General features: G+C 40.7%; 1 protein-coding gene, 1 long non-coding RNA gene and 1 other non-coding gene across 3 annotated transcripts in view; all 3 read left to right on the top strand.

Moving 5' to 3' along the window:
* The first annotated feature begins 424 nt into the window (after window positions 1-424).
* Window positions 425-6370, top strand: LOC103399966 (uncharacterized). Its single transcript, XR_523738.3, has 6 exons — window positions 425-941; window positions 2171-2244; window positions 4329-4545; window positions 4995-5090; window positions 6087-6171; window positions 6287-6370. It is a non-coding gene; the product is annotated as an uncharacterized LOC103399966 (long non-coding RNA).
* A 6-nt stretch (window positions 6371-6376) lies between these two features.
* Window positions 6377-24479, top strand: part of colgalt2b (collagen beta(1-O)galactosyltransferase 2b) — a gene marked incomplete at its 3' end in the record, with an annotated part of 24897 nt that continues 6794 nt past the window's right edge. The window contains exons 1-5 of the mRNA XM_008338662.3: window positions 6377-6499; window positions 21388-21498; window positions 21580-21697; window positions 22470-22604; window positions 23010-23214. Coding sequence (XP_008336884.2) covers window positions 6402-6499; window positions 21388-21498; window positions 21580-21697; window positions 22470-22604; window positions 23010-23214 — 667 coding nt within the window. The remainder of the gene's footprint in view (window positions 6500-21387; window positions 21499-21579; window positions 21698-22469; window positions 22605-23009; window positions 23215-24479) is intronic.
* On the top strand, window positions 18992-19064 carry trnak-uuu (transfer RNA lysine (anticodon UUU)). The gene has a single exon. It is a non-coding gene; the product is annotated as a tRNA-Lys (tRNA).

Here is a 24479-nt window from a genome sequence, read left to right as displayed (position 1 = left end):
TGATAATGGATGGATGGATGAATGGATGATACGACAGTAGCTAATTTAGATATGGTGGTCGTGGAGTAGCTGAGGTGATAGCCTTTCCTGGGAACGGATCAGGCTGTTGATTTTGTTTTTTGAGCTTAGGGATGTCCAATTATGCTAATATCGGCCGATATTATTGGTCTGCCAATGTTAGCATAGTTATGTAACATCTGCAATAACCACTTACACTTAACTGTTAACTCCTTTATAACACATGAACAGAACATTATGAACGCTAAACAAGCCTCTAGTCACTAGATGGCAGCATTGCGGCTCATTTTATCAATCTATATTGATAATCGGGATTATATTCAGAATGCTGGTGTCAGCAGATATATAAATAAATGTTACCAGGCGCTCAATAGTATTTCAATTTGGGTGAGATAACTGCATATCGGAATTTGTTTGAATTTATTGTGTTTATGTTGTTTATGTTATGTTTTATTATATTTCTATTTTTTTATAATTTTTATATTCTATTTTTATATAAACCCATATATCTTATGGGCTACTCTTATGCCATTCTTTCACATAAATTCTGTTGACTAGACAGTTTTTAAAATGGTGCATCAGGTAGGATGGTATGGTATGAATTGATGCTACATTTAGAGTAACCGATATTCATTAATACAGCACTCCTCCAACTCTAGGTATCTGGCTCTCCTTCACACCCTTCTCCGTCACTTCTGGATGAACCTCGATGGTCCATCCTTCACTGAGGTGCCAGGATGGCAAAGACATTTTGCACCAACAACCAGCCCCGGGACAGATAGTAATTGAAAATCCTCCTATCTCTGGGGAGGATGATCCAGGGAATGACCTCATGGCCTTTCTGTAATGTGGAAAAGCTTCATCAACAACACAATCAGGCAGAGGTCCTCGGTGCTCAGCTGCTGGTAAAGACTGGTCAGCAGGTAAGATCAACATCACTTGTTCTCCCACAGCCCCTGACGTCAATTACTCGGAAACGGTAATTGGGATCGACAACTGCCAGGAGAACAATTGGTTCGGGTTCCCTTGTAATTAAAAAAACTCTGATCCAGAGTTGGGGGCAGGGGGCTTCAACACAACATGTTTACCATCCAGACACTGACCACAGCAGGAGGAATACCAGAAACTGTGAGTGTTCCTACACGGAAACTGCTGGTAATGCTTCTATAGGAGTCTCATGTGGCTAGGAACCTGCAACCTTAAACGCCCCCCCGCCCAAAAAAAACAGCCTACGACATGTCACAAAATACATTTTCCAAACATTTATCAACATGTAACCTGAAATTAGATATAACAGAATTGAAATATTAATATAGTAATATAATAGTTCTATACAATCATTAAATTCTGAGAGGGACCATCTACAAATGTTTAAAAGGAGGTCCTCAGCTTAGCATGGACAATCACAAACGTGTTGACATGTCATTACTATTGGTGGGTTTTATCCGTTTATCTGGCTTAAATGTTAGATTGGATGTTAGCCATTAGGTGAAAGCCTTAAGCAAATGTCAGTCTCCTGGGGTGTCCCTCAAGGCTCAAATTAAGGCCCTGTTGTTTCCTTTTTACCATATGTTTTTATTAAAAACCGTACTTTTAATAACATCATTGTTGAGAGTAAACATACATTTATTCCCTGGAAATACTACCAAAATGTCAAACAACGGAAGAGCTGAGAACAAATACCTGTTGGCTCTATGGTTGTTAGTGTCACGTCTTAGTCAGTTAATACCGTGTTAGTAAAACAATCAGTCGGAGTCTGGAGAAAAGAGTGGAAACAGGAGCTGGATTTGTTTAGATATAAACCATTTCAATGATCTCAACCAACTGACAAGGATGGGACGGTTTCAACATTACGCTTTCTGCAGCTGAGTGTACACGAGGGCTGGAAAATGTGACAGGAGCTTTCAAAATAAAACACTAGCACCACCTGCTGGTTGTTTGTATAACCTTTCCAGACGTAATATTGGTATTCAAGGCTTCTAGTATTATGTGCAGTCATATGTCGTCATTCAAAAGCCTGTCCTGTAATAAGGAATGCACATTGGTTGTTGTCTGTTACATTTTATTAAAATACAGCTTTTATTTGTTTGTCTGTTACATTTTATTAAAATACAGCACAGCTTTTATTTGTCACCCCTTTAAAATGTTTCAGATCTTAAAGTTTGTGGTGATGCAAGAAAAGGCAACAGAACTGCAGAAGAGCCGCTCATCTTGAAGAAAAATCAGGTCAGTTCATGTTTTTCTTATTTTATTCATGATATTTCTTGACTGTATTCCGTCCTAAACTTACAATTTTAACGTCTTTTTTATTTCTCAAGCATATCAAGCACTTGCATAAAAAGAAAAAAAACCCATGCAAACAGTTCCGTTTCAACTCAGTCCATTCATTACTGCTCACGTCTGTTCAGAAACATAGTACTTTTTTTAAATTATGAAGTCGAAGGTATGGTGAAAATGCCGCATTTTCTTTCTTATCCATAACTATAACCTTAACTGTGCCCTTAAGCGTAACCACAGGTCATTGACTGTGCTTTAACCACAGAAAATTGTTATCTTCAACCAAGAGTGGCATGCGATGCTGCACATCGGTGAATGAGTATTGTGTATTTCATTCAGGAGCCTGAGATCATACTGTATGACCTCACAGTGAATGGGTGGCCCCAGACGGCTATTTGAATGAATGTGTAATTGCTATTGTGAAAATGGTTTATTGTTATATATGCACGGGCAGTGGTGGTTTAGTGGTTAAGGAAGCGGACTTGGATCTGGAAGGTTCGAGTCCCCTAGCTGCCAAGTTTCCACTGAGGTGCTCTGAGCATGGCACCGTCCCCACTCACTGCTCCCCAGCTTAAAGCTGCCCACTGTTCACTTTGGTGATTGGTTAAAAGCAGAGGTCACATTTGGTTGTGTGCAGTGGTGTGCTGTGTCACAAGTAGTTCACTTTCCTTCCTTTTCCTTAAAACCGTTGAGCAAAATACAGTTTGCGATGCACGTTACCGCTGGATTTTTCTATTCATCGACTCTTCTTACAAATGATGATAGCCTCGAGGTTCAAACCTGTAGTATCTGTTTATGTACGTATGTAAAACCAGAGTCAGAAAAAATGCGTGGCAGCTCTCAAAACATACATTTATCTCAGACATAAATAAAACAAATGGTACAGTTCTACTGTTGCTCTCATCCAGGGCTGAGTTACAGAGACAAATGAGTGCATGTCCACAGCGCAACCACAATTACAAAGTGGAAAGAAGAAGGCGTTCCCGAACCATGGGAATAATGTTAATGTCTGTGTTTTTTTTTTTTAATCTCAACAGAAAATTTAGTCTTCTTTGTTATTATTGGACTACTACTGCATGTGCATTTACAGTTCAGATACTGATCAGATAATGGTGCCAGAATTGTATGTGGCTCTGAACTAGGCACTATGATCTCAACCAGTACTTATCAAATAGTGGGGCGGGGCCCCCCGAAGGGCCATGGTGAGATGCCATGTGGGGGCGTGATGGGCTTGCAATGGAATATGGCACGCAGGACATAAGTGTACCACTGCTGTAATGCTTAAATGATAACAAGCCTCCAGTCACTAGGTGGCAGCAACTCATACAGTGGTTTGTACAGATAACAATATACATGTTATCAGGTTATCAATAGTATTTCAATTCACGGGGGGCATGAAGTGTTAGTGTATAATTTTATTTTCAAAAATCACCAAGCAGCCCGGATTGAAACCCCAAGTGGGCCAATTTTGGTCTGCAGGCCGTATGTTTGACAACGGCTATATTAAAAAAAAAAGTAAGGCAACAAGCGGTACACTTTTACCACTGTGTGGACCAATTTTTTTAAAAAAATTATATTAATATTGTAGTCATTACAGAATTCCGGAGAACAACAATTTATTGTCATTACACACACACACACACTCAAAACAACAACAACAACATTTCTCCTCTGCAATTCACCCATCAGCCATTGGCGGCACCTGGGGGGAAAGGGAATTGTTGGGTGAGTGTGGTTGGAACCTCAGCTCTCTGATAACAAGCCTCATCGTCACACCACTAGGCTTCAGGCTTGTTGTTTTTTTACTTGTTAAACCGACCAAAACAAAGTTATTTTGAGTTACAGCAGTGACGTTATGTTGATTTGTTGTTAATAAGCGAACTGAAATGTAGTATTAGATGTTTAATTAGAAAAAACAAATCACAACTCTCCTCTACACAGTATCTGCCAATCACTAACAGCTAGGTTTCTGCCATCTGTTTAATATATGACACTTTTTTGGATGTAATTACCGTGAATGTTTGTTTTTAAAGCACAGCCCAGCTGAATTTGGTCCATTCAGACTCGAGACACTAACAGAGAGCCAATTGAAGACCCACGTGTGGCAACTCGAGCAATGGTTTTATGCTGACGTCCACAGTGTGTTTTTCGCAAAAACAGCGCTAGAGGGCGCCAAGGTGGAACAGAATGAAAACATCCCTCTCCCCTGTTCCCTCCCGTCTCTGCTGTGACTAAGAGCATCCAACAGCAGTGAGTATGGCAACAAATACTAATTACCTCAGAGAAGAGGGAAAACATTACCAGGTAGCGAAGATCCTTTCTTAAATAAACAGAGCTGAGCCGAGACAAGCAGCAAGTCAATTGGCTTTAACAGTCTTTACTCTGTCTGACTGCACGTCTGTCCCACAGCTATAATTAAAAAAAGGTTACAGCCGGGTTACTGTAATCATGAAGCAAACTGTGTAATGGTAGAACAAGCAGTAGGTGAACGCTGGTAAAGAAAAGACACCTGGCTGCAGCATTTTCAGTGTCCTGAAAATACAGGACACTTCTGACTTTGTGGTTGTGCGTGTTTGTATAAGACGGATTGGTTTAGTTTCTCAGTCAGGCACTAAGCTGGCATGATTCTCAAAATGTTTAACTCCTGAAGTCCGAACCAGATAATCTAAAATGTAACTTTTTATCTACCTTTCTAACAGAAGAATCTCTGGAGGATCCTGGTGTTCAGTAAGAAGCAGGACACTGACGTTCAAGTATCTGGAGTTTCTCAGCTTTAAGCACACCAGCTCCCTCAGGTATTGGAAAAGAAATGGCCTCAAAAAAACAAAACAAAACTGCAGCAACCATTAGCATTAGCACTCTTGCTAGTCTAAACAGTGATTTGTTTTGACCCGATGGTATTATGTCTTTAAAGATTATTTAGTTTCATGAAGACCTTCCACTGTGTTTTAAGACACTCTTGCAGCTCTTGGCACCACTGCCTGGTGACAACATGGTCTGCATCCCTTCAGCATTGAAGAGGCGTCATTGAAACAGAAATGGAAAAATTTAAAAGACTATATATTCAGGAAGAAGAAGGGGAAGAATGGCTCACAGACTACAGGCTGTAAAGGGGACACACTTTAACAGGAACAAATAATAATTAAAAAAAAACAGAAATGAATGAATGATGTTTTTGCATCTCTACACAGTATATTCCTAGCCGTCTAGCTCAATTTATCAACGAACGGCAGCACAGGAGAGGTCTAATCACCTTACTGGGGATTTATGTCTCTGCCCGTGTAATGTCAAAACTCTACCTTGATGGACTGTACAGTCTAAAATGGAGACAGGGAGTGAGACTTTATCTTTATATTTTCTGGACATAACTTATTTTTAAGGATGTCAGATATTTACTTTTTGCTCATTTCTGATATCAACAGTTACCGATATAGGCCTGGTAATATTTATTTGCTTATCTGTACAAACCACTGTATGAGATTAATTAAATGAGCTGCAATGCTGCCATCTAGTGACTTTCACTTTAATATACAGCTTTAATCCCCTAAAATTATTCTTAGGGCACACATCATTCGGCGAAACCCAGGCAATACCAATAACATTCTTACAGATATTACACAATGTGTTAATATCGGTCGGCCGATAATATCGGACATCTCTGTCAAATTCACAGACATCCCAAATCCCTCTAAAGGTCCAGGGGTGTCGGCCCGAAATTTTTTTTAAAGAATTGATATAAACGTCCCAATTAGTCCAGAAAATGATCTCCATCTGATTTTGTTTTTTAACAGTAAACCAGCAGAAGGTTCAGCTGGTGCCGCAAACACAGCACAGACTCGAAGAGGACCAGCAGGGGCCAGCGGCAGAGGAGGAGGGGTAGGAAGCCCACCATTCACAACCTCTCCCCCTTCTTATACCTTCTTCCTTTCCTTCCTCTCCCCTCCTCCCAGTCCCTCCCCCCTACCTACCTCTGCTCCTCTATGACCCGCAGTCTCTCACTCTCCGCACTCCGGGACCGTGCAGTATCGGAACAATCACGGCGACATCGTGGCAGCAATGATGCGGGCGGTCGCGGATCCGAGTCATCCCGGCTCAAGCCAAAGGTTATGATCGCCGTCGTGGCTCGAAACGCGGCTCACAGCCTGCCGCACTACCTGGGCTGTATCGAGAGGCTGGAGTACCCGAAGGAGCGCATCGCCATCTGGTGAGAGACGCACATGTGGAAGATGAATGAGTGTCTAACCTTCTGTGTGGAGTTAAAAAAAACCCTGAGAACTTTTTTGGAGTTGTGGTATCAGTGGCGTGCACCGACATTTTGGTGACAGCGCTGCAGTAAACTTGTCCCTTAAATGCACCACAATTGATCACTAATCGAATACTTTAAGATATATACGTTTTCTTAATTTCTGTTTACAACTGAGAGCACTGTGTCATTTGAGTCGTGTGTGTCTACTCTAACTTATACTAACTTAATTTAAAATATCTTTAAATCCTCAATAACAGGTTTCAGTCGTTTGGTTGGGTAGACTTGGCGTGACGGACGTGTCTTCACACGTTTGATGTTCTGAGTTAAAATCTTAACGTTCCTTAAAATCAGACAGTTTATATTCCTACATTGTCAAATGCAAAGCCCATTTTTAATGGAACAGGCGTTGCACAGAAAAATAGTCCAAGTTGAGCCCCTGGGTCAATTCAGTGGGTGGTGAAAGTAAGAATGGTTGTTGGCTGTTGTGATGCGCTGTGACGTCACTGAAGCAGCCTTCTTTTTTTGTCTTTTTTGGTTGAGCAGAATCTTACAAGAGTTTTAACTAGAGAAGCACCAATTGCAGTTTTTGTTTTGTCCATTCACGCGTTTTTATTAAATGTGACTTGCCGATAAAAAATTATACTGATTTTATAAGAAATGAGAACAAATGCGTGACCTGGTTTTTACTCTTGTTTTGTAATTTAAAATAAAAATCCATCTTAGTTAGGCTGGATGATGATGTTTTAGGTGTTGGATTAGCTTGAATGATCTGAATGACTTTTCGTCGGCTGAAACATGTTTAACACGCAAATGTTTTACTGTTACATATATTACAAATAGCCAGTTTGGAGATCTCCTAGTAATGTACTTGGTATGTTAAGCAGCGGACACCAACGTTTTGTACCAAGTTGGCCGGTATCAGCCATTACTACGGACCGTACCGTAATGCTACGCCATCGTTGAAGGATCATTGGATTTTCTATATCAAACATCTTTTAGCCTTTATTCTGTCAGTATCAGAGTCTGAATGACCTTTGACCTGTTGTTTTGAAACATTGACAGATTATATTTGAATGAAAAAAGTAAAGGGATATGACTGGAGTCTTTTGGAATGAAGTAAAACTGAAGTACACTTTCACTGCGTCCCACTGTGGCCCGGTACCACATGGCATAGGTACTGGCACCGGTCCCCGAACCAGAAGTTGGGAACCCCTGCTTTAATATAGTAAAGGTTGATTCAATTCATTGACTGGTCAATTGGTGCACCTCTAGTTTAAAACATTTGATGGTAACATAATGTCCTTAGTAGGAAAAGACTGTCATCAAACAGCTAAGCTCATTACACCTTAAAATAAATATAATAATACAGAGTATTCTACACCTTTAGCAGAAACTTTACTCCGTCATGTATACATTTGAGAGCAGGTGTTCGAGCACATCCTTCACCGCCACGCCGTCCACACCGTGGGCTGTGGAGAAGCGCCAGGTATCTGTGTAATAAGTACAATAACAGAGAGTCAGCACTGGTCATGGGAGACCTGTTGCTGCCTTTACTGCCGCGTTTTATGATGCACTTATACCTCGCGTGTCTGACGCTCTCCAAATTGCACACTGTGTAGAAAGATGAAAGAGCTACTGTGTTGGGCTTAACCCTTAATCATGGCTCTCTGCTCCTGATTCAGCACAAAAGTGCGGAAACGGGGCTTTAAAACAGCAGGACGGGCAGGTAGGGTGCCGGGTGTTAAGTGCGTGGGTGGGTGGGGGAACGGGGGCTAACCCCAGGTATAAAGTCCTTCGGGTATGTTTGGAGCAGACTGAGATAGTGTAAAGCTGTTTTTTTTTTCAAAAGATCCCGCTGGTGAAGGGATGAAAGAAGCCGCTGAGTAGGCCTGACAGAAGGCCCTGGGTGGTTGAGGGAATACACTCAAGTATGGTTATAAGGTGTGTGTATGCGTGTATGCTTGTGTGTGCATGTCTGCCGCTGCGAGGTCAACAGGTTCTTGCTGTCGAAATGACTACGCTTTTTGCAGCTTGAAAACAATGACCACACTTTAGTTTGGCTTTTTTAGGAGCATAAAAGTCATTATTAAAGATAATTGTTAGTTGAACTCCTGTCATAGTGTGTTTAAGTCTACATCAAAACATATTGGGTGTCAAAGATATGGCCTGCGGGCCAAAACCAGTCCGATAGGTTGCTCAATCCGGCCCGCTGGATGAATTTTAAAAGTGAAAAAAATGCACAAACACTGCATGTTGGTGATGATTTATCAAATTATATTTCATTAAATATGAATATTTTCTAATATACTCACCACAGGAAAACAAGAGGGGAATAAACATGTACTTCCTGTTATTTAAGGTAGTAAGGTAGTACTGGTCCGGCCCACTTCACAGCTTATTAGGCCATATGTGGCCCCTGAACCAAAATGAGTTTCACACCGCTGGTCTACATGCTCGGTCACAAACTCCGAGAATAACAAAGTCACATCAGCCCTGCTGTGATTTTCTTGATGTCAGAAATGAGGTAAAATTCCTCAATTCAGTGAAGTGCTGTTCTTGGAAGGTAGACATATTACTTTTTTGTACATTTAGTTGTCGTTCTTATTGTAAGTTTAGCTTGGGATGTCCGCTAATATGCGTCAGTATTATCGACCATTATTAGCATAATTGTGTAATATTGGGAAGGATAATGCCGAGAATAACAAAGTCACATCAGCCCTACTGTGATTTCCTTACACATGTCAGAAATGAGGTAAAATTCCTCAATTCAGTGAAGTGCTGTTCTTGGAACGTAGACGTATAAAACCCGGTAACGCAATGTTTTGCCCAGATGATATTACCGTAAATACAGTAATTTCCGGACCTTAAGCCGCTACTGTTTTTACGCTATTAAGGATATTTGGTCTCAAACCCAGGACCATCTGCAAGTAAGGCATGCGTGCTAACCGCTGTACTATCGAACCATAGATTATAGAGTACTGGAAAAATGAATGTGACTGGGTACAGCGTGTTGTTTCTCTGCGTTACATATGGAGATATATATGTGCAACAAAATACAGCCTTAATTGCAGTTGCTGTGTCTTTAAATATTAAATCATTATCATTATGTTGCCAGGAAAATCCTGCTCAAAGCAGTAGAACATTTATTACGTATTACACAAGTGTAAAAGGTTACCATTTTCAAAAGCCAATTTCTTAACGCAATCAGTGGGGGAAAAAAAGTGCTCAGTGTATACTCAAAAGCCAATTTCTTAACGCAATCAGGGATGAGAAGACAGAAAATGGCTTATGTAACAAAAAAATTAAAACATACAAAAGGGTAATTGGGCGGTTAAACAGAAGGAGATTTTTTTTTTTTTGCATTAAATTGGTCTGAAAAATAAAGGGAGGAACAAAACATTCCACTTTGAGCCGGTCGATGAAATCATCTGCACTAAACAGGCCCATCACGAGTCCTCCACCCTGTTGTGATGACTTTCTCTGTCAGTGCTTTGAGGACTTACTCTTTTCACCCATCTGACAGAGAGAGTGGCAGAGCAGGGACACAGACTCTCACATTGCTGTGAAAGAAATGAAAGAATGCGGGGATTTAGGAAAGGACTTATGGGGGAGGGGGTTCAGGCCGAGAGAGGAGGGTCAACAATGCCTGGAAACTCACCCGCGGGGCATTTGAATACTTAGCTAGTAGGTGTTTCCTAAACATTTTCTGCAGCACCCCCTAGCTTTGATAGCACTCCAATGAGCTTTTATAAAACAGTGGTAATCCAAAAAAAAAAAAAACAAATCAGTGAATTTTCCCATTGTGTCACAATTTAAAAATTAAAAATAAATTCAATACATTTGAACTCTGTGCCCCCCAAATTTGGGAATCTATATGTATACATATATATGTACATATACAGATAGATAGATGGATGGACAGACAGCCGGACAGATAGGATAAAGACAGAGATCATGTCTGATGTCTGTCAAACTCATTGTGGTTCAGGCGCCACATACAGCAGGTTAGATTTCAAATGGGCCGGACCAGTACAATCATCACATAATTACCTAGAAGTAGCAATAAGTCCATGTTTTTCCCCCTTTGTTTTCCTGCAAATGTCTAAAATTATATTAGAAAATATTCATTATTATCCATGAACATCACCAACATGAAGTCTTTGTGCATTTTGTTCACTTTCACAATTCATTATGGGGCCAGATTGAACCCCCTAACGGGTTGGTTTTGGCCCGCGAGCCGTACGTTTGATACCGCTGACCTACGTAGATAACGTCCAAGCATGGCTGAACGGACAAATTATTTCTTGGCGAATCCTTGCAGCTTGGCGTTGGTTTCTAGCTCTTCTATAGCACCGAGTGTTTCGGTCACATGTTGTTTGAGTTGCTCATTTTTTATCTGGATCATATTTCGTACCATAAGTATATATTTTGGGATTGTTCCCTTTTTACTTTTTCACTTTTTACATCTGGAGATCTGATTTGTCCATCATGTTCCTGCTGTGTCCCAATGCAGGCTGAGTGACCTTTTTTAACTTAAGGACTCTCTTGGTCCTTTGTAAGTAAGAAAACAGTGTGGTCAAACATGAGACCGCTGTCATAAACTCACGGACAAATTATGTTCAGCAGTAAATGACCACTTCACAAACAGCATTATATAAATTGTTATCGCTCAGAAAGACAATCTTTGACACCTCCCTCTCAGTAGTCATTTTGTGAAGATCAGCTTTCCAGGTCATTGCTAACATGCTAACAAGTTCAGAGAAAGCTAACTTAAGCCTAACCCTCTAAGATTCCTTCCTAACAGTATTGCTGTTGATAAATAAAGAGTCAAGTTTGTAATTAATCTAAACAGAGACATCTCTGTAATCATTAGCCTAGCCTAGCTACCATTTAAATGTCACTCTGCTGACTGACTGCAGCTTATTAGCTTCCAGCTGTGATGGTCGGAGAAAGTCTTTTCCCAGGTGCATCTGCTTTAGGGGTTAAGATGATTTGTGCCCTTGACAGAAACCAACTCGTCCTCCAGGAGGTTGTCTTCCACACAGGTTTGATTCTAATTCCTTAAATACCTTTGCCGGGCTGCTTATTTTGTCTGTCATGAATTGACTACTGACAGTCAATTTTAAATCCTATAGTGTGATATTTTTAGTGTAAGTTAAACTAGTTTCTGTCTCCCGTCTCACTGGTCTTTTTAAAGGCTAAGTCTACCAAACCAAAACCTATAAAACAACAAAATTACGATCGCGGATGTTGCTGCAAAGCTAAGAGAGCATTGTTTGATTTCTCTTTTGAGTTGTCTTGACTTGCGCCCACAGATAACTCGCATTGTCTCCCATCTTTTAAATTTGTGTCCTCTGTCCTCTACATAAATCTAAATCACTTTCAACTTCTACATTCAGCCTACAACCCCAGTCTGTTTGTTTGTTTGTTTGTTTGTTGCTCATCTACACTGCCAGGCTTGTGCGGGAACACTAGATTTATTTTTCCAGTACCCACAGAATGACTAGCAGCTGACTGAGAGAATAATTTAACATCGGAAAAAAAAAGTGTCTTTGTCTCAATGAGGACACCGATACTACATTAATGAAGCCTGTTTTTTTTTTGTGGTTATTTTATTACATATAAGAGGAAAACTATAACTTCTCAATTTGTCTAACTGTTCTGGGTGAACATCTCCTTTTGTGCAGTTTGGTCGTGCTGTCTAGGGCAGATACTTCAACATTTGTATCTGATCACCAACATATGAGTTCGGCCAATCTGTGTCAATATGAAGTCGATTTTGTTTTGGCTGAAATGTGTGTTTGATTATCGAAAAGATTCCGGTAACACTTTTAGGGAAGGTTTACCGACGCTGGGACGGATGTTCCGCGCAGAGTTAAAGGACCGGTTTAGTAGCACAAGTCTGACAACTATTTATACGGTAGTTAAAACCCCACTTACAGAGGCCTTTATAAAGTATACAAATTGACCTCCAACTTCACTGTGTGTGTGCGTGTGTTACTTGGAGTAAGTGTAATCAGTTTACTGAATCGTTACTGGAAAGTTTCGGGAGTCGAGATTCTTTGCTACGATGCCCCATGTGTTCCTGTGCACCTCCAACAGGGTTGTCAAAGCTTGGCAGCCCAGCACACAAACATGAGATCATGTAGCTCTCATCCGGAAGGAAGAGAGAGAGAGAGAGGATAGATGTTGAACGGTGATTAGATAATGTTTAGACTGGTGTGTAATGAGAACAAACCAGACTACTTGTCATTAGTCAGGTTCACACAGTTAAAATAGAATCCTAACCCCGCCCACGTTTGTCTGTGTGAACATGTGTGGCATCAGTTTCACAGCCTAAACATTCTGTTGTATCTTTCTATTTTTTTTATCGATGCCTACTCTAGAAGTTCCCAAAGCGGGGGGCGCAGTGGAATTGCAGGGGAAGAGGGAGGTGCGGATAGAATGATTGACGAAACGTAACACAACATATCGTCTAAGACAAAAAAAAAAACGATTGGTTGAAGTTGGTGTTGAAGTTGGATATCTGATGATAATGTTGCAAAAGAGGCCGTTATTTTTGATTCTCGCTATTGCTTTTGCTGTTGCCCGTTCAATCTTCTCGGAGCAGCAGTAGCAACCCCACACAGTGCGACCCCCAATGCTAGCATAAAACTGACAAGTTTAAGGTGTGTGCGTTGGTGGAGGGGGGGCGCTAACATTTTCTTATGAACCAAAGCGGGGCCCAGTAGAGAAAGTTTGGGAACCACAACTGACAGGGACTGTCTTCTGTTGTTCAGATATGTTGCGTCAACAGAACTGGCTGTAACCCTGGTCCATGTGGAACTGTTTTTTGTTTTATATGAACCAAAGCGGGGCCCAGTAGAGAAAGTTTGGGAACCACAACTGACAGGGACTGTCTTCTGTTGTTCAGATATGTTGCGTCAACAGAACTGGCTGTAACCCTGGTCCATGTGGAACTGTTTGGTTTTTTTTTTTACTACTTTTAATGTAGAAAATGTTCAACTTTCCATGCATATAAATAGTCAAATTTGACATAATTTTGCTTGTGTTCACTTAGTGCTCTGTTACACAAGCACCTTAGCTTAGCCTCGGGGGTTGAACGTGATAGCGGTTTGACAATTAGCAGATTCTTTCAAAGCTGGGAGTGGTGGAGAAGGTGAAGCAAGGGGCGCACTTATAATAATCGCTCATGTCTTAAAGCCGGTGAAATGTTTTGCAAAACGTTTAGGAACCACTGATTTAAATTCAACCTACTTTTTATTGTCCTTGTTGATAAAGTACTTTCTAATATAAAGCAATGATGAAAATCTGCGAATCTGTGTCCACTACAACAAACGTTAGCTGATACATAGGTGGCTAGCCGTTAATGATACGTCAGTGATTGCTCTGAATGGTTGTAATAATAATTGTGTCCATTTTGATTGGATTAAAAAACAGAAGCAGTCTTGCTGAGAAACCAGTGAAGTTTTCCAGTGTTTGTTTGATTCATTGGCGAGCTACTTGGAAAGTTGCGACGACCTACTGGTAGCTTGCAAATGATGCGTTGGAAACCCCTGATATGGAGACATTCCAAAGTTTTGATTCCAGTCAAACTAACAAAATGATTGGGTTTTCTATATCTTGTTAGACATCTTTCTCCCAAGATCAGATCAGTGCAGTAAAAACCTCAGTCCCATTTCACACCTACCTTTGGTTGATACGTCCTCTCTTTTTCAAATACACGTCTTTCCCAGTTACACTACAGTGTAAGCCCCTCAATCTTGGCCATTCTTGTTGACCCTGAAGGGCATGAGGAATTTCACCCAGGAGGTCTCCTTTCCTCAGCCCCCTCTTTTTCAAACATGCGCACGCACACACACACACACACACACTCACACACACACTCACAGACACCACTCCACTTGTTTCCCTGCCCTGCAGGGCCAACAAAATTCCTGCAGCCACGTCAGCCTGTAGATAATACTCTCTAAGTCAACACACACATTCACACATAGGAGCAAAAGTTTTTTTGTTTTTTTTTTTCCCGGAAGGAATATTTTAAACATCTCTTTAAAAGAGACGTTCTTGCGTCTTGATGAGTTGCAGCACTTGTTTCATAAGTCATTGGAAGTAGTTTTTTTTTTTGTTTTTGTTTTTTTTTAGGACAGTCACATGACGGATGGCGGCCCTTTGGAATGTTTGTTTACGTTTAAAGGCCGGTTTAAAAAGCTGTGCCTTACTGCTTCAGACCACATGGCTGTAGAGAGCGTCACTGTGTTGTTTATTATATAAGTAAATTACATGACGACTTTATGATCTAGAACTGTAAAAAAAAAAAAACACATTTGTAGTATACAACATTTTCATGGTTAAACTTGGTTATGATATTAACGGACTGCAGTGTGTGCTGGCGATTAAATCCAAACACCGGTATTAGCGCTGGGACCTGGGAACAAAAAAGTGGTGAGGAGATCAGACATCAGGTATTTATTTCTTTTGAGAAGAGCTTCAGCCATCGAGCAACAGCTGCAGCTTGAAATCGACTGCCACAAACTTCTCTCATGGTTAATGTGTTAAAGTGAGCCCCCCCCCCCCCCAAAAAACCAATCCAATGAGGTCAGACAATTTCCAGAACATTCTCAGTCACATTCAGTTCAGTGCATAATCACAAAGACTGTTTCACATGCTGTCTTCTTGTTAATAGTTTCAGTGGCGTCTTTGAAAGGCATGGGTTTGTTTGTCAATAGGACTGCATTGAAACCGTAATGGTGTGTGACATGACCAGGTAGATAGGTAGGAAGGTAGGTAGGAAGGTAGGTATGTAGATAGGTAGGTAGGTAGGTAGGTAGGTAGATAGATAGGTAGATAGGTAGGTAGGTAGGGAGATAGATAGATAGGTAGGTAGGTAGATAGGTAGGGAGGTAGATAGGTAGGTAGGTAGGTAGGTAGGTAGATGGGTAGGTAGGTAGATAGATAGGTAGGTAGATGGGTAGGTAGATAGATAGATAGGTAGGTAGGTAGGTAGGTAGATAGGTAGGTAGATAGGTAGGGAGGTAGATAGGTAGGTAGGTAGGTAGGTAGGTAGGTAGGTAGATAGGTAGGTAGGTAGATAGATAGGTAGGTAGATGGGTAGGTAGATAGATAGATAGGTAGGTAGATAGATAGATAGGTAGGTAGGTAGATAGGTAGGGAGGTAGATAGGTAGGTAGATAGGTAGGGAGGTAGATAGGTAGGTAGGTAGGTAGGTAGGTAGATAGATAGATAGATATGACTATAACTTCTAGTCATGTGAAAACAATTGAAAATTGTCAAGTATTTTGTACAAGGATCAATAAGACGCGTAGGTGAGGCCTCTGCAACCATGTGTCGTCCAGATGGGAGGGACAAAAAAGCCTAGAACCGGAGGCCACAGAATAATGAGGCTGCAGCTTTTACTATAAACGCAAAACCAGAAATCAGGAGATCCAGTATGATGCGAGGAAGAAACAGACAGAGAGGTACAGAGAAGCGAGGAGGGGGCGTGTCTACCCTCGAGCTCAGAGGGAGAACACACCAATGTGTTTTGGTCTGGTTGTTGAGCGGTCTTGCTTTAAAGCGTCTGCACTCAATAAGTGAATATCCCTCTGATGTGATGGTTTGAGAGACATTGTCTAAAAACCGCAGCAGCAGGCTCTGAAAGTAAAACGTACAACACTGCGCGTGGAGCCTGAACTAGACGGACGTGAGCACTCAATAAGTGAATATCCCTCTGATGTGATGGTTTGAGAGACATTGTCTAAAAACCGCAGCAGCAGGCTCTGAAAGTAAAACGTACAACACTGCGCGTGGAGCCTGAACTAGACGGACGTGAAGAGGAAACGTTCAAATAAAAAAAAAAACAAGACAAATAAGCCGCGTCCTTCTCTTCATCCATGTATGCATTCTTTAACCGTGCTTCCCTGTGTAATTATAGTTATTCACATTTCCAGAAATGGAAGACAGGCAGAGATGTAAAGTTGGTAATGGAAAGTCAGTGTGCTGAGAGAAGCAGCTCATTGGGCAGGCTGACCAATCAGAGAGAGCATGAGAAAATCCAGAGCCGGTGAGGAATCTCTTCTGTGCAGAATCACAATTATATGTGCAGTGTACAGTGAAAGTAAGATCTAAAAAAGGTATTTTTATCTTATTGGTAAAATGTTTCATGTTAGGAATTGTTTCCACGTTTCATTATTCAATCATTCCTACGTAAGACACGTAGGGAACTCCTGCCCTCTTCTACCTCCTACTTACTTCAGTGTGTTGTGTCGGATTAAGACAGCAGAATAGTGTGTTGCATATTTATTGATGCTCAAAACAATTCATGCTTTTTTTCAATTGCCTTTGTTCCCGGTTTTTTGTTTTTTTTTTTGTAATGTCTTTCTCACACTCATTTATTTCAAACAGATGTGTGAATTCTCACGAACTCGCCTCATGCCTTTTTTTTAAACTTGTTCCAATACCATTTTGTTTTTACAAACTATAATTTAAGTCACATTTTTTTTCATCCTTTGGCTGGGTTTGCGACTTATACTCAGGTGTGACTTGTATAAAAAATATATAATTTCACGTGTTTATTTTCCCACTGACAGCCACTAGAGGGCACTCTAGGCTTGTGCACCAGTATCTGCTACTCCTGTACCACTGAAAATGTACATGTTTGGTATTTTCTCACTGACAGCCGCTAGAGGGCACTCTAGGCTTGTGCACCAGTTTCTGCTACTCCTGTAAGTCGCACTTTTTTTTCATCCTTCGGCTGGTGCGACTTATACTTCGGAGTGACTTATAGTCTGGAAAATACTGTATATGAGTGTGTGTATTTTCATTAGTGTACTTGTTGATATCTCTTTAGTTAGAGCAACAACTTGTAGGGCACAGTATGAGCTCAGTACAAACCACAGTGAGGACAGAAAGCAGGAAAACTTCTACCTGCGGTAGTTCAGACCGACTTCTGACTGACTGACTGGTGGAATCATCGACTTTTAGAGCTTTCAGAGAAAGGAACAGTGGAGGCAGAGCAGCTTACAGAAACAGGTGTGCACGCTGGATGTCCTTCACCTTAGTCCATTTAAATTGTTTTCCATTGCTGGAAGCAGAGGTTTGGAAAAGTTAGGCATTCGTTTTATTGTAGCTGAGGGTGTCCAAATGAGGAATATTAAAGGGAAAAAAAAGACCAGGTTGAGTCAGAATTCTCGAAATCTGTATGTGTTTTAAGGCGGTCATTCTACTGTATGTTGCTATAAGACAAAGACAGATATCAGCAGGTAGATGTATGGATGTTTACATCTGCTTTTATCTGGGCGGTGGTGGCTTAGTGGTTAAGGAAGTGGACTTGGGTCCGGAAGGCTTCAGGTTCCGGTCCAAGTTAGTCCGGAAGGCTTCAGGTTCGAGTCCAAGTTACCTCTGAGGTCCTCTGAGCATGGCATTGTCCCCACACACTGCCCACTGTTCACTTTGGTGATGGGTTTAAAGACAGAGGTCACATTTGGTGGTGTGCTGTGTCACAATGACAAATAGTTCACTTTCCTATTTGTGACGGTGGAATTATTGGTCCATATATGGACTGTTGGTCTGCCCAGCTGGAATTCCAAATGTCTGCAATCTCCTTAACCAGTGTGGCTATGGTTCACCTGCAGAGGGACACATTTGGGAACACTGTTCTCACGGCCCATTAGTGCAGCACTAATGGGCCGTGAGAAAAGTCAACAACAAACAGTTTTTGATAACCTGGACATCTGAGAATGTCTTCCTGTTTCTTGCAGATGTCTGAGATATTACACAGCTGCTCCAACACATTTGCTGATACATCTGGGACAGACGTCAAATTTGAAACAAACACAAAAACCTTTTGGCCAAAATCATAATCACAATTTTTTTTTTTATTATTAATATTGAAATCACGATTGTTAATCACGATTATTTATTGTTACGTAAAACATTTTAAATAAATGATAAATAATTAATATTGCATTTTAATTTAGCCGAGACAAAAGGCTAATGCAAAAAAAAAAAAAAATGCCATTCACCATGTGCCTGTTGCTGTTGAGCAAGCATTTATTGGGCACGTATTTAGCCAAATAAAAGTTAATTGTGTGTGTTATTTCAGCCTGTCACTGAGTGCAGGGTTGCAGTTATGGTTGCCTGAGGTGGCTCTCGACATTGGATTTAGTGGACTAGCGTTAGCATTAGCTTTGGCCTAGACCCATTCATCGCATTTCAGTGTGTGGTGTTCTTTCTGGTGGTTGAATGAGGTAGTTGTGTTGCCCTGTGGTGCAGATGCATTCTGCAGTACTCTTTGTATACTATATATTTTGTATACTATATATTATACTATATTGTATACTATATATACTACTATATTTTTGTATTCGTTTATGCTCACCTCCAATGCCTCCACAGTATATTTTGTATACTATATATACTACTATATTTTTTTTACTCCTTAACCTAAGAGCCCGGATAGCTCAGTCGGTAGAGCATCAGACTTTTAATCTGAGTGTCCAGGGTTCAAGTCCCTGTTCGGGCGTTACCTTTTACAATTTCCCCAATATGGGATCAATTGATTACCATGTTTCCACACTATAAGTGACCTTTAGCTGAAAATAATAAGAATAACGAAGAAGAAATAAACATATATAAATCGCTCCTTAGTATACCTCGCACAGCCAGTCAGAGTGCCCTCTAGTGGCTGTCAGTGTGAAAATAACAATCATGTGAAATTATATATTTCAATATATAAGTCGCACATGAGTATGTCGCAAACCCAGCCAAAAGGATGGAAAAAAAGTGCGACTTATAGTCCAGGATTATGGTAGGTTAGATTGAATTTTGAATGTTAATATCACCACAATTTTCTTTATTTAATTGTTGGCAGCCAAAATCGTGATTATAATTCAAATTCGATTAGTCGTGCAGCCCTACAAAATAAAAGCCCTGCGGTTACATCGCAGTATAATAGTTAGTATTAGTAGTAGTTACACATTATTTTGACTTTTCAGGCCGGTCAGATATGGGGCTGGTGTTGTGTTAAAATGCATCTGTCTGCCTCTCTGGCGGGGCAGAAATTCCAGAAATGACACCTTTGGCCTCTTTTTAAATAACACTTGTGTGTTAATCATGACGGTGCACGCACCCTGCGTCGTCTGTCCACCATCATAAGCATCTCCCACTCTCTAAAAATGTGTCGTTAACAGCGAACAGGTGTTTCTGTGCCGCCGTTTGTGATAAGTGAGGGTTAAAGCATCAGGCAGTACTATTATTTTCCCTTCGGAGTGTGTACTTACCTGAAAATAGTATGTGTTTGTGCTGCGGTGAGTTTGGAGTAAATTTTGGCCGTGTGTAGGAATATTACAGAAGCAGTGGAAAACTACATTTCACTAAATGTGCATGCTTGGCTTCATGGCTCCGCTGCACATTTCTGTTGACCTTGTCTCCCAAAATGACCAGATATACAGAAAACAGGAGTTTTATTAGTGGGGCCGACTTGTCCAAACGCGTGAAAGTGATAGCAAACGTTAAGGCTGAGTGTGTTTACGGATTTTTTTTTTTAATAACTTCATACTCGGACACTTTTCGTCACCTTGTACAATAGCCGCCTTGTCTCTTCTGGAGGTACTCTGAAGGTGAAGCGAAGATTTATGCGGAGAAACCGAGAGGCAGAGTGGAAGCCACAGTCACTAACTGCTGATGACGACAGATTTGAACTGTTAGCATGAGTTAAAGGGTCGCTGGGTATTTTGAATGTCTTGTGTTAGCATCAACTCGAATTCCATTTTATACATGAAATCAGTTTATACTTTTTAATTTCATCAAATCAAAGGCTTTTGTTAAACTATCAACATTAAAAAGGGCAGTTCCAAAGGGTTCCACCAGGGGCTGGAACATTAATCTCCGACATGCCTTTTTTTGAAAGCGATGACAAAATCGATTTGACTCTACTGGGAAGTTGTAATTTAATACTTTGTCAGGTTCTGTACTTAATACTACTTTATTGTTTTTATAGTGCTGGATCCTTAAACATGGTATTTTTAGTAAATACACGCAGCTACTAATGCTAATTGTTTTCCTGCTAACTCTGTATCTATTTTTGCTTTAAATCACAAATTTAATATTTATTAATATTTGGAAAAAAAAGCAAATCAAATCAAAGGTACCATTTTTGATGTCATCCATGTAGAATGCTATTTGAGTTGATTTAGAAAAGGAACAATTAGAAGAAGGTTACAGGATTTCATCTTTCATTTCTTTCATCCAAAGTTTGAAAATGTATCGAAATTAGGCACCTAAAAATCAGACAGTGAGCTCTCTTTTGACAGAGTTTATTCTAATTTTATTATTAATTATTATATATAATATTCTATATATTTAAGACTGTTGTGTCAAACATGCGACCTGTGGGCCAAAACCGGCTCGCTAGGGGCTTCAATCCGGCCCACTTGATCCATTTCGAAAGTGATAAAAATGGACAAACATTTAATGTTCATGATGTGTTCAAATTATATTTCATTAAATATTTTTTAGATTTCTTATTTGCAGAAAAACAAGGTGGGAAAACATGGAGTTGTTATTGTTATTTATAGGTAATTATGTTATGATGGTAGTGGTCCGGCCCAGTTCTAATCAGGCTGTATGTGGACCCTGAACCAGAATGAGTTTGACACCTTTAGATTTAGACCTTAGTTAACATCAACAGGTTTCATGATCAACAGGGGGCGTTAAGTCCCAGGCTGTAGGTTCTTCAGTTCACTAAACTGAATAGCAGACAGTGGAACTGATGCAGGATGTGAGGCTTGTGGTCTTCCATAATTTTAGTTACACCTTTCTGTGTTGTGTGTGTGTTTGTTTTCCAGGGCAGCAACAGACCACAATGTTGACAACACCACTGCCATTTTAAGGGACTGGTTGAAGACAGCCCAGCGTGTTTACCACTACGTTGAGTGGAGACCTATGGAGGAGCCGAGGTGAGACTTACAATATTAAGTCTTCTGAACACATTTGGCGCTGTGCAGATCACTCTTGGAATAACTGTTGATCTTTGGCAGGTCTTACACGGACGAGTGGGGTCCAAAACACTGGCCTCCCTCCCGCTTCAATCATGTGATGAAGCTGAGACAAGCAGCGCTAAAGGCTGCCAGGGAGCGATGGGCGGATTACATATTGGTGAGATATTGACAGGGACACTTACTCATGACATAATTAGGGAGGTCCGATAATATCGGCCGAGCGATAATATTGGCGGATGTTAGCATAATTGTTTAATATCTGTAAGAATCGTTATCGTTTTGTTTTGTTTTTTAAATCTGATAACGCAATGCCTGGGTTTGGCAAAATTATGTGCTCTAAAAATAGTCTAATTTTTGCTAGTCCTGGCGACGGACCAATCAGGTGTGTGCTCTAAAAATAGTTTAATGCCCTGGCGACGGACCAATCAGCTGCCTCAGTTCTCTGAAGGACTTTTATTGAAACACAATTGCAGTAACTCGTTCTAAACTCCTTTTCCTCCTCACTCCCCCTCCCATACCCGTAACTGTTAACGCCTTCATAACAAACAAACAGAACATTATCAATGCTAAACAAGCCTCTAGTCACTAGATGGCAGCATTGTAGCTCATTTTATTAATCTATATTGATAATCAGGGGATTGTATGCAGAATGCGGGTGATTAAATAAATGTTACCAGGTGCTCAATAATATTTCAATTTAGGGGGGGGGTAAATACTTACCAGGCGCTCAATAATATTTCAATTTGGGGGGGGGGTGAATAAATTTATGGGAGATGCCGACGAGGACGTCGTTAAACCCTTCTGTAATTTTATTGAAAGTTTGCAATTGTGGCATCATTTTAATATCACTTCAATGAATCCTTCATTTTTGTTGTTTTTATACAATTTATAAAAAGGAACTTACATTGTTTTTTTTTTCAACTCTTTAGTTTGTAGACAGCGACAACTTGCTGACGAACCCTCGTGTGCTGAACCTCTTGATCGCCGAGAATTTGACGGTGGCGGCTCCAATGCTAGAGTCCCGTTCCCTCTACTCCAACTACTGGTGCGGCATTACTTCGCAGGTACAGCTGAAACATTGACTGAAGCATCCATGGGTTTGTCACATTAGCGCATGCATGGGCAAACTAAGGCCCTGGGCCGGATGTGGCCCGTTCAGCCTTTTAATCTGGCCCGCCAAACTTTTCCAAATTATATAATTATTTTATCGTTATACTTCTGCTTTTTTCCCTGCAATACCCACATTTCCCCAATAGATGGTGTAGAAAATGATAAAAGCATTTTAGCCTTTATGCTTTTACATGTAATTTATTTTAGTTCACATGAACGCTCCATCTATCTGCTCCTGACCCGGCCCCCCTGTTAATTTTTAGGACAACTGTGGCCCGCGAGTCAAAAAGTTTGCCCACGCCTGCATTAGCATCATGTTGGCGAGTCTCTCTCTCTCTCTCTCTCTCTTTCTCGGTCAGGGTTACTACAAGCGAACCCCAGACTACCAGCCAATCAGGGAGTGGAAACGACTGGGCTGTTTCCCAGTGCCCATGGTGCACAGCACCTTCCTGTTAGACCTGCGCCGGGAAAACAGCAAGGAGCTAGCGTTCTATCCCCCTCACCCAGACTACAGCTGGGCATTCGATGACATCATGGTGTTTGCTTTTTCTGCACGTCAGGCAGGTCGGTTTCTGACCCTTCGGTTTTCATCAAAAACCACCGTATATAAAATGTTCCAGAATTTGCTTCATTTAGTTTTCATTCACTTTGGGTTTCTGTCTGTGTGTGTGTGTGTGTGTGGGTGTGTGTGTGCTGCTATGACTTTGTCTCCCACGTTATTTAATTGAAGTCATCCAGAGATAATTGGATCCATGTGCATGTCACATAAACAGACAGCAGCTCGAATGATGAGAACAAATAGCCCTAATAACAAACACTGAAACGACCTCGGCATAAACACATTTCACTTCATTTGCACGTGAACAAACATCACGCTCGGATGCTACAGATGTGGTGGGATTCTCTTTAATGGTGACGTTCTGGTGTAGGCCGTTTACTGGTTTTGGCTTCCCGCTCCACACCAAAGCCCTGCCCCTGGTGCAGGGTCAATGTGGGTACAAATTGGACCCATTTGTCCAAAGGTTTTCTATGGATCCCTTGCTATTTCCCTTATATTTGGGTAACGGGCAACTGCAGCCAATATGTGTTCAACACGGTTTGCCCAGTTTATGGCCTTTTTTTTTTTTTTATTCTCTACTTGCAGCCCAAGCAAAACAATGTGTGTACCACATGTCCATGGCTGTGGTAAGCTTTTAACTAAATGCAGTCCAGCAGAAACCAGCAGTCATGTTGCATTTCACCCTTGAAAACCATTCTAAATTGAAACTTCTTCAGAATCCCAAACCTAATTTTTTCAGGATTTTTTTGAGGCAGTTGGTCATCTTTCATATCATGCTAACATTTTTTTAAAACTAAAAACAGACCCAGTCTTGATAAAACATGTAGCATGTGATCCATGTATCAGGAGGAGATGGCCACTGTTTTATTTTTTAACTTCTCGGAACGTGTTCCTGTCAAAGTAAATCACTTAATTTATTTCCATTTGTTTCTGGAACATAATGACAAATAACATTTTGTTTGAGTTATTTACATTGACAAAATGTCAAGGAAAATAAGCCAAAAAGACAACAAAGCAAACCTTACAGTGGTATTCCATCCACGTGCCGTTGTGTAATAGTTGCCGTAGATACACATTTATTTTGACTATTCATTAAACAACGATCTTATACTGGCAGATCTGAGATAGTCCGAGGGCCAGATGTGGCCCGTGGGCCGTACAGTGTCCAGGTGTGCTCTACAGAGTACCATAAAAAGAACTCAACCAAACAAAAAATGATAAAGGAAGCTAATGAATGGTATTGGCCAACAGTGAAACAACAAATGAAAAA

The sequence above is a fragment of the Cynoglossus semilaevis genome, chromosome 2, assembly GCF_000523025.1.
Source record: "Cynoglossus semilaevis isolate Cse_v1.0 chromosome 2, Cse_v1.0, whole genome shotgun sequence".
NCBI classification, from domain to species: Eukaryota; Metazoa; Chordata; class Actinopteri; order Pleuronectiformes; family Cynoglossidae; genus Cynoglossus; species Cynoglossus semilaevis.
The sequence above is the reverse complement of the archived record's forward strand: the minus strand, read 5'-3'. Positions and strand labels throughout refer to the sequence as shown.